This window comes from Arachis stenosperma, chromosome 9 (genome assembly GCF_014773155.1).
Source record: "Arachis stenosperma cultivar V10309 chromosome 9, arast.V10309.gnm1.PFL2, whole genome shotgun sequence".
NCBI classification, from domain to species: Eukaryota; Viridiplantae; Streptophyta; class Magnoliopsida; order Fabales; family Fabaceae; genus Arachis; species Arachis stenosperma.
The window spans coordinates 147,080,465-147,092,388 of NC_080385.1; the positions used below are offsets into that span (position 1 = coordinate 147,080,465).

At 36.1% G+C, this 11,924-nt stretch overlaps 1 protein-coding gene across 1 annotated transcript; it reads left to right on the plus strand.

Annotated features, from left to right (window-relative positions):
• Positions 1–475: 475 nt before the first annotated feature.
• Positions 476–11,924, plus strand: LOC130948316 (exocyst complex component EXO70A1-like). Its single transcript, XM_057877037.1, has 11 exons — positions 476–1,248; positions 1,684–1,886; positions 2,554–2,820; positions 8,627–8,765; positions 8,843–9,052; positions 9,341–9,543; positions 9,869–10,066; positions 10,173–10,272; positions 10,998–11,074; positions 11,170–11,316; positions 11,446–11,924. Exons 1-11 carry the CDS (start codon positions 664–666, stop codon positions 11,546–11,548), a joined length of 2,232 nt encoding a protein of 743 aa, XP_057733020.1. The 5' UTR covers positions 476–663; the 3' UTR covers positions 11,549–11,924.

Here is an 11,924-nt window from a genome sequence, read left to right on the forward strand (position 1 = left end):
AATTTGGAGCTGTGTTCAACTGATTTATTAAGTTTTCAGATCTTTGACTTTTGCTTGTCATTAAACTGAATGAAAGAAAATTTTGATACTATGAAAGGTACCAGGCTCAAGCAAGAGAGGGAGTAGAAAGAAAAAGAATTAAAGAAAGAAGAGGGAGTACAAGCAGAGTATGTATAGAAAAGAGAAAGAAGGTTTTAATTTAATTTAAAGTATTTTGGTAAAGTGAGTTTCAATGTCACATAATAATAGCTTAGTTCTAACTAGAGGAGAGAGGCATTGATGACGGCAGTTCACTTAAAAAATAGGTTACTAACATAGTGTGGCAAGAGAAATAGAATTTGCTAGGGAATGCAATAAATTCGCTCTAAATCCAAAAAAACATGTATCTAAGGAATTAAAGTTGAAAAATCAGGAATGGAAAAAATAGTTATTTTTTTATTTTATTTTTGAAAAAATTCCCTAGTATATATAATGTATCCACTCAAAAGATGCGAGTGAAAATGGGAGCTAAGTTCGTAGAAACCTCCTCTGTTGACTACCCTCTCATAAGCGTTGACCTGTTGGTAGCACAAAAGAGAAACCAATCATTATGGTTAGTCTTTACATGCTTTTCTGTTGTTGTGCTTGTTTGTGAGTGGTTCTTGCGTTCTGTGCCGGTAAATTATGGCGGCAGCACTGCTGGGAGGAGCTGCCATTGGAGCTGCCTTCGGAGAATTGCTGAAGGCGGTTCTTGAAGTTAAGGACAAGGCCAGCAATTTCAAGAATACTTTGGCGTACCTGAGAACGATTCTGGTGAAGATAGATCCTTTGATCAAGGAAATGGAGCAACAGAACGATGAATTAGGGCGGCCGAAGGAGGAGCTGGATTCGCTGATTGAAGAGATGGAAGAGGGGACAAAGCTTGTTTACAGGTGTTCCAAGATCCATAGGTTGAATTTCCTTGCCAGGATACAGTACCAAGATGAACTTGCCAAATTGGTGGTGTCTCTAGAACGTTTCTTTAGGTTCGATGTGCCGGCTCAGACTTCAAGAGATACCAAAGAGACCTTGCTCAAAGTCACAAGGATACTTAGTGCTGTTAGGAAGCTCCCCTTAGCTAGAACTGAAAGCGCAACCGGTTCGACTTCTGACTTGGATTCTATGCCTCTGGAGACGGAAGCTGATTCTACCGAGGAAGCCGCTGAATTAGAGCGCCTTGCTAAGCCGGTGTTGGAAGATATTGCCAGCCTTGTGCAGAAGGGTAGCCAAGTAAGTTTCTATATTCTTCTGCCATTTATTTTCAAGAGGAATAATCAAATGGAAGCTCACAAAGCTTTTAAGCTTGCGAGTTCTGACAAATTAACCCCTTAACAATGACAAAATATAAAGAAGACACCACAAAACGTGAGTGAATGAATGGCAGGGCAAAATGATTCTGTTTGACTGAGCTTTTGAAGACGATTAGTGAAACAATGTTCATAGCCACTTAACTTAAAAACCGATTTAACTAGAAGAAAACTAAGGGACTTCTGTTTATAATTATAAAAGTTTCTTTCATGATCTTTAAATTTACAAGTGTAAAATACAGGCAGGGACCAATATATATATATATATATATATATATATATATATATATATATATATATATATATATTACTTGACTTCTGAGAAAGTTCTCTTATAAAGGGACCAATTTATATGCAGGCAGAGGCAGAAATACATAAAGGGCGTCAAGACTTGCAAAACAAGCATGAAGCAAGTGGTAGACTGAGAAGCAGCATTGAGTTTTTTGGCAGTAGAATGGGATTTACAGTTAGTGATTCTATTTTATTCCATGAAAATAATTCGATTGCTGAAAATATCTCTAACCTAGAAGATGCGTTTAAGCAGTTATTGGCATTTTTCAGGTTTGTATATTTTTAGCTTAATATTGTTCATGTTGAGCCAACGATTCATTGCTTGCGTTGTAAACTTGTAATCACTTGAAGTATCTGTTTTCTTTTGTTTTCTTTTTTCCTTTCTTTTATTTCTTTTCAGTTCCACCTCACTGCCACAGAAGGGACCTACTTAATTGACTTGTTACTCATTTTTCATTAGGTTACTCATCACTTGAGTTTATTTATTTGTATATGGTGTTAAACAAAGTTGTGTAAGTCCAGAGATCTCTCTAGATATTTTAAGTGTTTTGATGGTGTCATTCTGTACCAGGGCACCCTTCTTTCAGTTCTCCATTTTGTTCTAATGAGTCTTGTACTTTATGATCACAACAGTTTCTTAGTTCCATGGTTCTTAATTGGTGGTTGCCTGATGGTTTCCATGATAATATATATTTTATGTAAAAAGTGAAAAATATCTTCTAAGCTCATAATATAATGAAATTATCATGGCAAAACAATGACAGTTCTTTGAGGCATATTTGGGCTTTATACCTTTGCTGCTTTCAGTGTTGTTAGTTCATGAACATGTGAATCTTTTTTTAATTTTTTCCCTGCTTTGTAATAAGAGTGTTTTTCTTATGGGTGAAAAATTCATTCATGTTGCCATGAAATTATAGTTTATCCTGTCTGCTTACAGCAAGCCTGTGGAACCTAAGCACCTCTTTGATTGCCTTACAAACTCTATGCGACCCTCGTCAGGATCTCCCGGCCATGAGGGTGATCCTAGTGGAAAGGAACCTTCCTCTTCTCATCATTCCGAGTCCCATGAAAATAACAATAGTGCTGACCCTGTTTTATGTACTCTTCTCAATCTTATACCATCAAGAATTGTGTCACCTCTACATTACTTAGCTCAGCAACTGGTTGAAGCTGGTCAACAACAACAGCTACTCAGAATCTACAGGTAATGCTCTTTGTTTTGATGCTGTTACACTGCAGAAGTAAAGTTGAAATTGCCTTGGATTAGATCTCTACTTTTGGAAAATTTTAAGTCTAAGTGAGAATGAAAATTATGGTTATCCATTAATTTGAAGTCAATTTATCTACTAAAGTGAAGGGGAGCCTTGGTACAACTTTTGAGTTCTCTCCGTTGACTAAATCAAATCAAAATCACATTCCTAATTCCTTTCATGAATCTTTTATGTAAATAGAATTAATTATAAATCTTTTCCTTTTTGGGTTTAGCTTAATTTTAAGGATTTTATGATTAGAAATCTTTCCTTTATTTTAGGCTAGTATTTTTCCCTTCTTTCCTATTTTCTAGTTATTTCTATTTCTGTGATTCCTCTATAAAGAGACTGATTCCCTGTAGATTTGATAAAATAATATATTCAAACACTTCAACTTGGTATCAGAGCAGGATCTATGCACTGTGCCTCTGGTTTATAGCTATGGCTGACAGTTCCTTAGTCATTAATCCTGAACAGAAGGAGAACACCACTCCTACTCCATCAGATTTAAAATCTGAGCAATGGGTACTAGTTAGTGGTGACTCCCATTCAATTCAAATCACCACATTTCGACTCAATGGGTCAAACTACCTTTGGTGGTCTCAATCAGTTCAGATGTATATCCGTGGAAGAGGGAAGATTGAATATCTCACCGGTAATCGAAGCCAGCCTAACATCACTGACACATAATATCATGTGTGGGATACCGAAAATTACATGGTGATGACATAGCTGGTGAACTCAATGGAGGAGGATATCAGCAGAAACTACATGTACTATACCATAGCGAAAGAATTGTGGGATAGTGTCAAGGAGATGTACTCTGATCTTGGGAATAAATCCCAGATTTATGAACTTACTCTAAAAGCTAGAGAAATTCAACAAGGGAGTGACAATGTCACCAAATATTTTCACACATTGAAGCGGGTGTGGCAGGATCTTGACCACTTCAATAACTACAAGTGGAATTCAGCTGCTGATGCCAAACACCACCAACAAACAGTGGAAGAAGGGAGGATATTTCATTTTCTTGCAGGCCTCAACGTGGAGCTAGATGAAGTTCGTGGCAGAATTATTGGAAGAGCAATTCTACCCTCAATTGGAGAAGTATTTGCTGAAGTTAGAAGAGAGGAAACTCGTAGAGCTGTGATGATGGAAAAAGGCAAGACTGAACAGGCCTCTTTGGAGTCTAATGCACTTTTAGTGGCACCTACTGCACTCAAAAGTTCATCAAATCAGAAGCACCTCTCCAATCTTTGGTGTGACCACTGCAATAGACCTCGTCACACTCGAGAAACCTGCTGGAAGATTCATGGAAAATCAGCACATCTTAAAGGCAGCAAACCTGGTCCCAAAATACGCTCTACCCCAACTGCTTATGAGGCTGAAAAATCATCATTGAGTAAGGAACAGGTTGAGCAGCTCATAAGGCTGTTAAATTCCAGTTCTGTGTCTGGTACTCCTAGTGGTTCTTTGGCTCAAACAGGTAATTTTAGTATTCCTATGTCCCTTAACTGCACCTCAAACTTGAATGCACCATGGATTGTCGATTCAGGTGCATCTAACCATATGACCAGCCTCTCCCCTTTATTTAAAACTTACTCCCCTTGCTTTGAAAATGAAAAAATTAGAGTTGCTGATGGTAGTTTTTCATCTATTGCTGGAAAAGATACAATTAAACTGTCCAAAAATATTGACCTAAGAAATGTCCTACATGTACCAAAGCTTTCTTGTAATCTTTTCTCTATTAGTAAAATCTGCAAGGATTCCAATTGTGCTGTGACATTCTTTGACACTCATGGTATTTTTCAGGACCGGACTTCGGGGAAGATGATTGGCAGTGCTAAGATGATGGATGGACTTTATCACTTTGAGGATATTTCGGAAGATAAAATAGTTCAAGGATTTAGTAGTATAAGTTCTATGCCTATAAAGGACCAAATAATTCTCTGGCACAATAGACTAGGACATCCTAGTTTTCCATATCTCAAATATTTGTTTCCAAGTTTGTTTAAAAAGATTGATTCTTCCTTACTTAAATGTGAAAGTTGTATTCGTTCAAAGAGTCATAGAGCTCTTTATTACTCTCAACCTTATCATGCATCTAAACATTTTCACTTGATTCATAGTGATGTATGGAGTCCATCGAAAATAACAACTCAATTTGGAAAAAAATGGTCTGTAACTTTTATCGATGACCACACACGACTATGTTGGATCTATCTCATGCATGAAAAATTTGAGGTTCCTAAAATTTTTCAGTATTTTTCAACAATGGTAGAAACACAATTTGACACAAATTTCAACATTAAGAAGTGATAATGGCACTGAATACTTTAATAAAAATCTTAGTGAATTTCTTCAAAAGAAAGGTATTCAACATCAAACTACATGCCCCAATACACCCCAACAAAATGGCATTGCTGAAAGGAAGAATAAACACCTTCTTGAAGTAGCACGTGCCATTATGTTTGAGGGTAATGTTCCAAAGTATTTATGGGGAGATGCTGTTCTAACAGCAGCCTATCTCATAAATCGAATGCCCACACGTGTGTTAAATTATTGCACACCGTTGGATATTTTCAAAAAGAATTTTCCAGCATGTAGGTTGCATTCTGACTTACCTTTAAAAGTATTTGGTTGCACTGTGTTTTTATATACACCTTTATATCGAAGTAAACTTGATCCAAGGGCAGAAAAATGCATTTTTATTGGCTATTCCCCAAGTCAAAAGGGTTATAAATGTTTCAATCCACACACCAAGAAATTTCATGTAAGTATGGATGTTACTTTTTTGGAACATGAAACTTTTTTTCAAAAAAATTCTCTTCAGGGGAGAGTCTAAGGGAAGAAAATTTTTTGCATGAACCTTTACCCACTTCTATCTTACATATTGAGGATACAACTTTCACTAATCAAGTAAATTCTGAAACAATTGCAAAACAAGATGTGGAAACCAATTCTGAAATTGTGCCAGAATGAGTTGGAATCCAAACAGGAAAAGAAATACTACAAGAAAAGGAGCTTTGGTGTTATGTTCAGAAATATCCCAAGAAGACTAGAGACCAGTCCATCATCTCTGTACCAACCCAATCTGAAAACCCGAAAGACGGCCCAACTGTAGTACTTCAGAAACTTCCAGGTAAATTTAAAATTGTCACTTCTAATAATAATTTGCCAATAGCCCTTAGGAAAGAAACCAGAACCTGCCCCAAAAAGGTACTCAAAACCAGCACCAACCATCATATTTCCAATTATGTCTCTTACCAAAATCTCTCTCAAAAACATCGAGCTTTTACTTCTAAAATTACAAATCTGTTTGAGCCTAGGAATATAGAGGAAGCACTAGATGATCCCAACTGGAAATTAGCAGTGATGGAAGAGTGGCATGCACTTAAGAAAAATGAAACTTGAGAGATTGTAGATCTGCCACAGAATACAAATTTGGTTGGCTGCAGGTGGGTCTTTACCATCAAGTGCAATGCTGATGGAAGCATAGAGAGGTATAAGGCCAGGTTAGTAGCTAGGGGATATACACAAACCTATGAAGTAGACTATCGAGAGACTTTTGTTCCAGTTGCCAAACTTAGTTCTGTGCGGATTCTCTTATCTCTTATTGTGAATTACAATTGGCTTTTACATCAATTGGATATAAAAAATGCTTTCCTGAATGGGGAACTAGAGGAAGAGGTGTTTATGAAACTTCCACCTGGATTTGAAGCTGAACTAGGGAGGAATAAAGTGTGCAAATTAAAGAAATCTCTCTATGGATTGAAACAATCCCCAAGAGCTTGGTTTGAACGACTTGGAATGGTGGTGAAGGGACTTGGTTATACTCAAAGGCAAGCTGACCATACACTTTTCTATAAGCGTTCAGCAGCTAATAAAACTGCCATCTTCATTGTAAATGTGGATGACATTATTCTGACAGGTGATGACTTTTTGGAGCTAAAAGACTTGAAAGAGAAGCTTGCCAAAGCATTTGAAATCAAAGAACTTGGCTCATTAAAATACTTCCTTGGAATTGAATTTGCAAGGTCTAAGGAAGGCATTTTTATGAACCAACGAAAGTATATCCTAGATCTTTTAAAAGAGACGGGATTACTTGGTTGTAAAGCTGCTGAAACACCTATAGAGCCTAACTTAAAATTGAAGCCAACTGAACCAGAAAATGTAATGGACAAAGGGAGATATCAGCGGTTGGTAGGGAGGCTAATCTATTTATCCCATACACGCCCGGATATAGCCTTTGCTGTGAGCATGGTAAGCCAGTTTATGCATTCACCTGGTCAAGAACACATGGATGCTGTCTTTAGAATCCTAAGGTACTTGAAAGGGTCGCCTGAAAAAGGGTTACTCTATAAAAAGCATGGACATCTTCAAGTAGAAGCTTATACAGATGCAGATTGGGCTGGGAATGTCATGGATAGAAGGTCAACATCTGGGTATTGTACTTTTGTTGGTGGAAACCTGGTTAGTTGGAGGAGTAAAAAACAGAATGTTGTGGCACGAAATAGTGCAGAAGCTGAGTTTAGAGCAGTGGCCCATGGAATATGTGAAGCACTATGGGTAGAAAAAATCCTACAAGAACTAAAAGTTTTCATTTCTCCACCAATGAGGTTGTATTGTGACAACAAATATGCAATTTCCATTTCTCATAATCTAGTGTTGCATGATAGAACTAAACATGTTGAAGTTGACAAGTATTTTATCAGGGAAAAGATTGAGAGATGACAGATTTGCTTCTCATATGTTCCAACCACGGAACAATTAGCAGATGTTCTAACTAAAGGATTACCCAAGAAAACTTTTGATAGCATAATAAGCAAGCTATCAATGAATGATATCTTCAAGCCAGCTTAAGGGGAGTGTTGACTAGATCAAATCAAAATCAGATTCCTAATTCCTTTCATCAATCTTTTGTGTAAATAGAATTAATTATAAATCTTTTCCTTTTTGGGTTTAGCTTAATTTTAGGAATTTTATGATTAGAAATTTTTCCTTTATTTTAGGCTAGTATTTTTCCCTTCTTTTCTATTTTCTAGTTATTTTTATTTCTGTAATTCCTCTATAAAGAGGCTGATTCCCTGTACATTTTATATACAATACATTCAATCACTTCAATTCTCTCCATGTAACGTAAACGTTGGAATCAACCCGAGGGTGTGACCCTTCCCTGAGCCATGCATAATGCAAATGCTTCGCAACATACTGCCCTTTTTTATCTACAAAAATAAAATTTGCCTCGAAGTTATGAGAAAAGTAACCATGCTCACAGCTTTTGTTCTCAGCCTGAATCCTCATCATGCTAAGGGCCAAAATTGGTCGTTATGAAATGGATCTTTTGAGTCTTGATTATGGGGGTTAAGTTAATGGTTTGAACCTTGAGGAGTAACTTGGAGTTCATTTACTCTTCAAACATTCCTTTCCCTCCAAAATCAAAACTCAAAAACACATTACACACCATTAAGGAATAATTTGACACATCCAAAGTATACTATTAACGACAATCAGGGTCAAGATTTCTGTGACCCAGGGACTGTAACATGAAATCCATAATCACTCCTTCTCCTTGGCTATATCAGTTGTCATAAAATTCCAGGAAAATTCTAATCTTACGTTACAAAATATTTTCATCCTCTAAACTGTTGTAGGAACTGTTATTAAGAAATTGCAGACTAAGTGAATGTAATATAAGTCCAATAATAATTAATATTATTGCTGCAAGTACTTATTATTATAATCATTGCCATTGTTTAGAGATGCCCGTTCTAATTGGTTGGAAGAAAGCATCCAAATATTTGGGGTTGAGAAACTCAACAATGATGATGCTCAAAAGTTGCAGTTGGAGATATTAGAAGCCAAAATTGGAAGCTGGATTCATATAATGCCTATAGCCGTAAGAAGATTGTAGAAAAATTGATCTGTCTTCCTTCTGTTTTCCGTTCAAATATATAACTAACTATACATGGACAGGTCAAGCTGTTTGCTGGAGAGCGGAATGTTTGTAATCTGATATTTGAAGGCTTTGATTCACTCGCTGAACAGTGTTTCTCCGAGGTGACTACAAACAATATCTCCATGCTACTTAGTATTGGTGAAGCAAATGCCAAAATCATTAAATCCCCGCAAAACTTCCATTTACTTTTAGACATGTGTGAAACAATGTTACAGCTTCATTTAGAGGTATGGCTCCTGACATCCAGAATCTTAAATTTAGCTACTATCACTTTCATGCAGTGCTTTATAATCCCAAGGGTTCTACTAAAGTATTTCTATACTATTTTCAATGATATTGATAAGTTCCTTTTTAATCATTCTATATTGAGATTGAAGTGAACCACTTCTGCTTGATAAGTTCCTTTTTATCATTCCTTTTTCTTTCTACACTCTTTTCTAAACCTATTAAAAAAGCACAAGGCATATTTCAATGTGTTGAAATCTTTACCAACTATTTCACATGACAATTTGCAGATTGAAACACTTTTTAGAGGCAAAGCTTGCACTGAAATAAGAGAAGCAGTATTTCGTTTTACAAAACAACTTGCACAAATGGTCAACGAGGTCTTTGGAGATCTTGAACAAGTAATTGAAAAGGATGCTATAGAGACTGCAGTAACAGATGGAGTGCATCCTTTAACAAGCTATATGATTGATTTTGTGAGGGTTTTATATGAGTAAGTTCATATTTTTGGCATTCTGATAACTGATCCCAATAAGTTTATGCTATCATCAAATTGTTGATATTTGATAGCAATCTTGATTTGACAGTTGATAAATGCTGTTTGTTGCTACATATTTTTCCTTTCATAGTTACACTTTCTAAAATTTTCATTACTGTTCAATATATATGACTATATCTATAAGGGGGTTGTGCAAACCAATACTTTATTTTGCATTTAAGAGATGTCACTTACTAAACATTCAGTTTCTATAAATTTTGCCAATATCTTGTTGATGTTCACATATTTGACCTAATTAGAATTCTATAAATGTATGCAGCTACCAGTCCACCTTGAAGCAATTGTTCCAAGAATTTGAAGGTGGAGACTATTCTTTGCAGCAGGCATCTGTAACTAGGCGAATAATGAAGGCTTTGGAATCCAAATTAGATTTGAAATCAAAGCAGTATAGAGACCCTGCATTTAAGCATATTTTTCTCATGAACAATATTTATTATATTGTTAAATTTGTTCAGAGGTGGGTGATGACATCCACTATTGATTATTGATTTATTTAACTCACAGTTTAAATGTATTCTCTGCTGGTTCCATGCTATTTTTTTTCTAATCCTCTTATATTTTAGCTCTGAAGCCAAGGATATATTAGGGGATGATTGGGTACGACTACATAGTGGAATTGTGCAGCACCATGCAAATCAATACATAAGAAATGCTTGGGCAAAGGTATTGTTCTATTGACCCAATTGAGTGCAACATGCCTTGCAGCTCAGTTTCTTAACAAATCATCACATTTTTGCAATTTAATAAAGCCAGTCTATGCCTAGCCTATGTCCTCTTTTGGGCATCTCACCCTACATATGCAGCTTAGAGAATCAAGAAATTTGTTTGATTTTTCTATGAGCTTTAGTGCAATGGTTAAGTTGCTCCATATCGCCTCAAGGTCACAGGTTCAAGGTGTAGAACCAGCCACTTACACTTGTGTCAGTTTAGGCAACGTACATTACATCCTTTAAATTTGACTCAGTATTGAACTTGATGTATCACAGGATGCTTATGTTTTAATATTATTATAAATTACAAATAAGGGTGGATATTTATCTCTCATAGTCTCATATCATACCACATTATATCATATTAAATATTTCATTAAATCCTAATTCTTAACTTTCCCTCTTTCCTACCTAAAAACCATAGTCTGAACAATATGGTAAGACCGTAAGAGCTGCAATATTTCCCTTTTCTTATCAATTATCAATTTTCTCTGTCAAGAAGTAATGTATTCTTTGGTGGTATTGTGTGGTATATATTAGTGTTCATTTTGGTTTTGGGTTTTGACCTTTGTGCAATCATCTGGATAAGAGCTTAGAATGTCATCGTCATCTTCAATGATTTCAGTCAATTCAGAAGGTACTGTTCTATTGTTGAACTTTTATTATTTACCTTCGCAGACTCTGCAATGCCTATCTGAAAAGGGCATATATGTTGGCATGAACAATGGTGTTAGCAGAGCAGTTCTTAAGGACAGGTGATCTTTAAGTTGCTTCTTTATGTTAATTTATTTGGCAAAGCATTCTCTCCCTCTCTATCCCCACCAACATGTGAATTTGCATGTGTTTTTAGGTTGAAGACATTCAATGATATGTTTGAGGAACTCCATCGGAAGCAATCTCAATGGAAAGTTCCTGACGCTGAATTGCAAGAGTCTCTACAGCTTGCAGTTGCTATGATCGTGTTGCCTGGCTATACATCCTTTGTGGGACGTTTTTTGTATGTTTGTAATTTCAATTACTTGCAAAACATGAATGCATTGTTGCTCTTATATGTTTGCACATGATGCTTTGTTTTTGTGTGAGTGAGATTTTATTTAACTTTGATGCATAACCTTGTGTGTTACAGGTATTGTTTGAACGTTAAGCACATCAAATACGCACCAGAAGATCTAGAACAAATGTTGGGTGACTTTTTCGAAGGAAAAATCATGAGCCAAGCAAAACGATAAATAAGTAGCTGATGATTAATTTGGGATGGTAGGCAGAGGCAAATGAGTGGCTTTGGTATCTGATTGCATCTTCTAGTTTCATGGAGGAGGATTGATGCAAATGTGTTAAGAGATTTTGGTATTACAACATATCCAAAGTCTCACGTCAGATAGTATAGGATACTTGATGTTGAATCTAAAGAGAGTTGTTGTTTCCCACTAATAGGACTTTATTAGCCTAGCTGCTTCTTGCGATGCTAATGCATGGAAATTGAGATTTATTCCCTCACATCCCATCAGGTTTGAAATGGTAGTTGGTTGCTTTAGTTCTGCTCCTGTTGTTGTTTCCATTTTCAAAGGTGGCATGATGCAGCAATAAAAATTTAAAGTTGAATAA

Coding starts and splice junctions, on each gene's coding strand:
- LOC130948316 (XM_057877037.1), top strand. CDS start 664: ATGGCGGCAGCACTGCTGGGAGGAGCTGCCATTGGAGCTGCCTTCGGA. Junction 1,249..1,683: donor TTGTGCAGAAGGGTAGCCAA/GTAAGTTTCTAT, acceptor ATTTATATGCAG/GCAGAGGCAGAAATACATAA. Junction 8,766..8,842: donor TTCATATAATGCCTATAGCC/GTAAGAAGATTG, acceptor ATACATGGACAG/GTCAAGCTGTTTGCTGGAGA.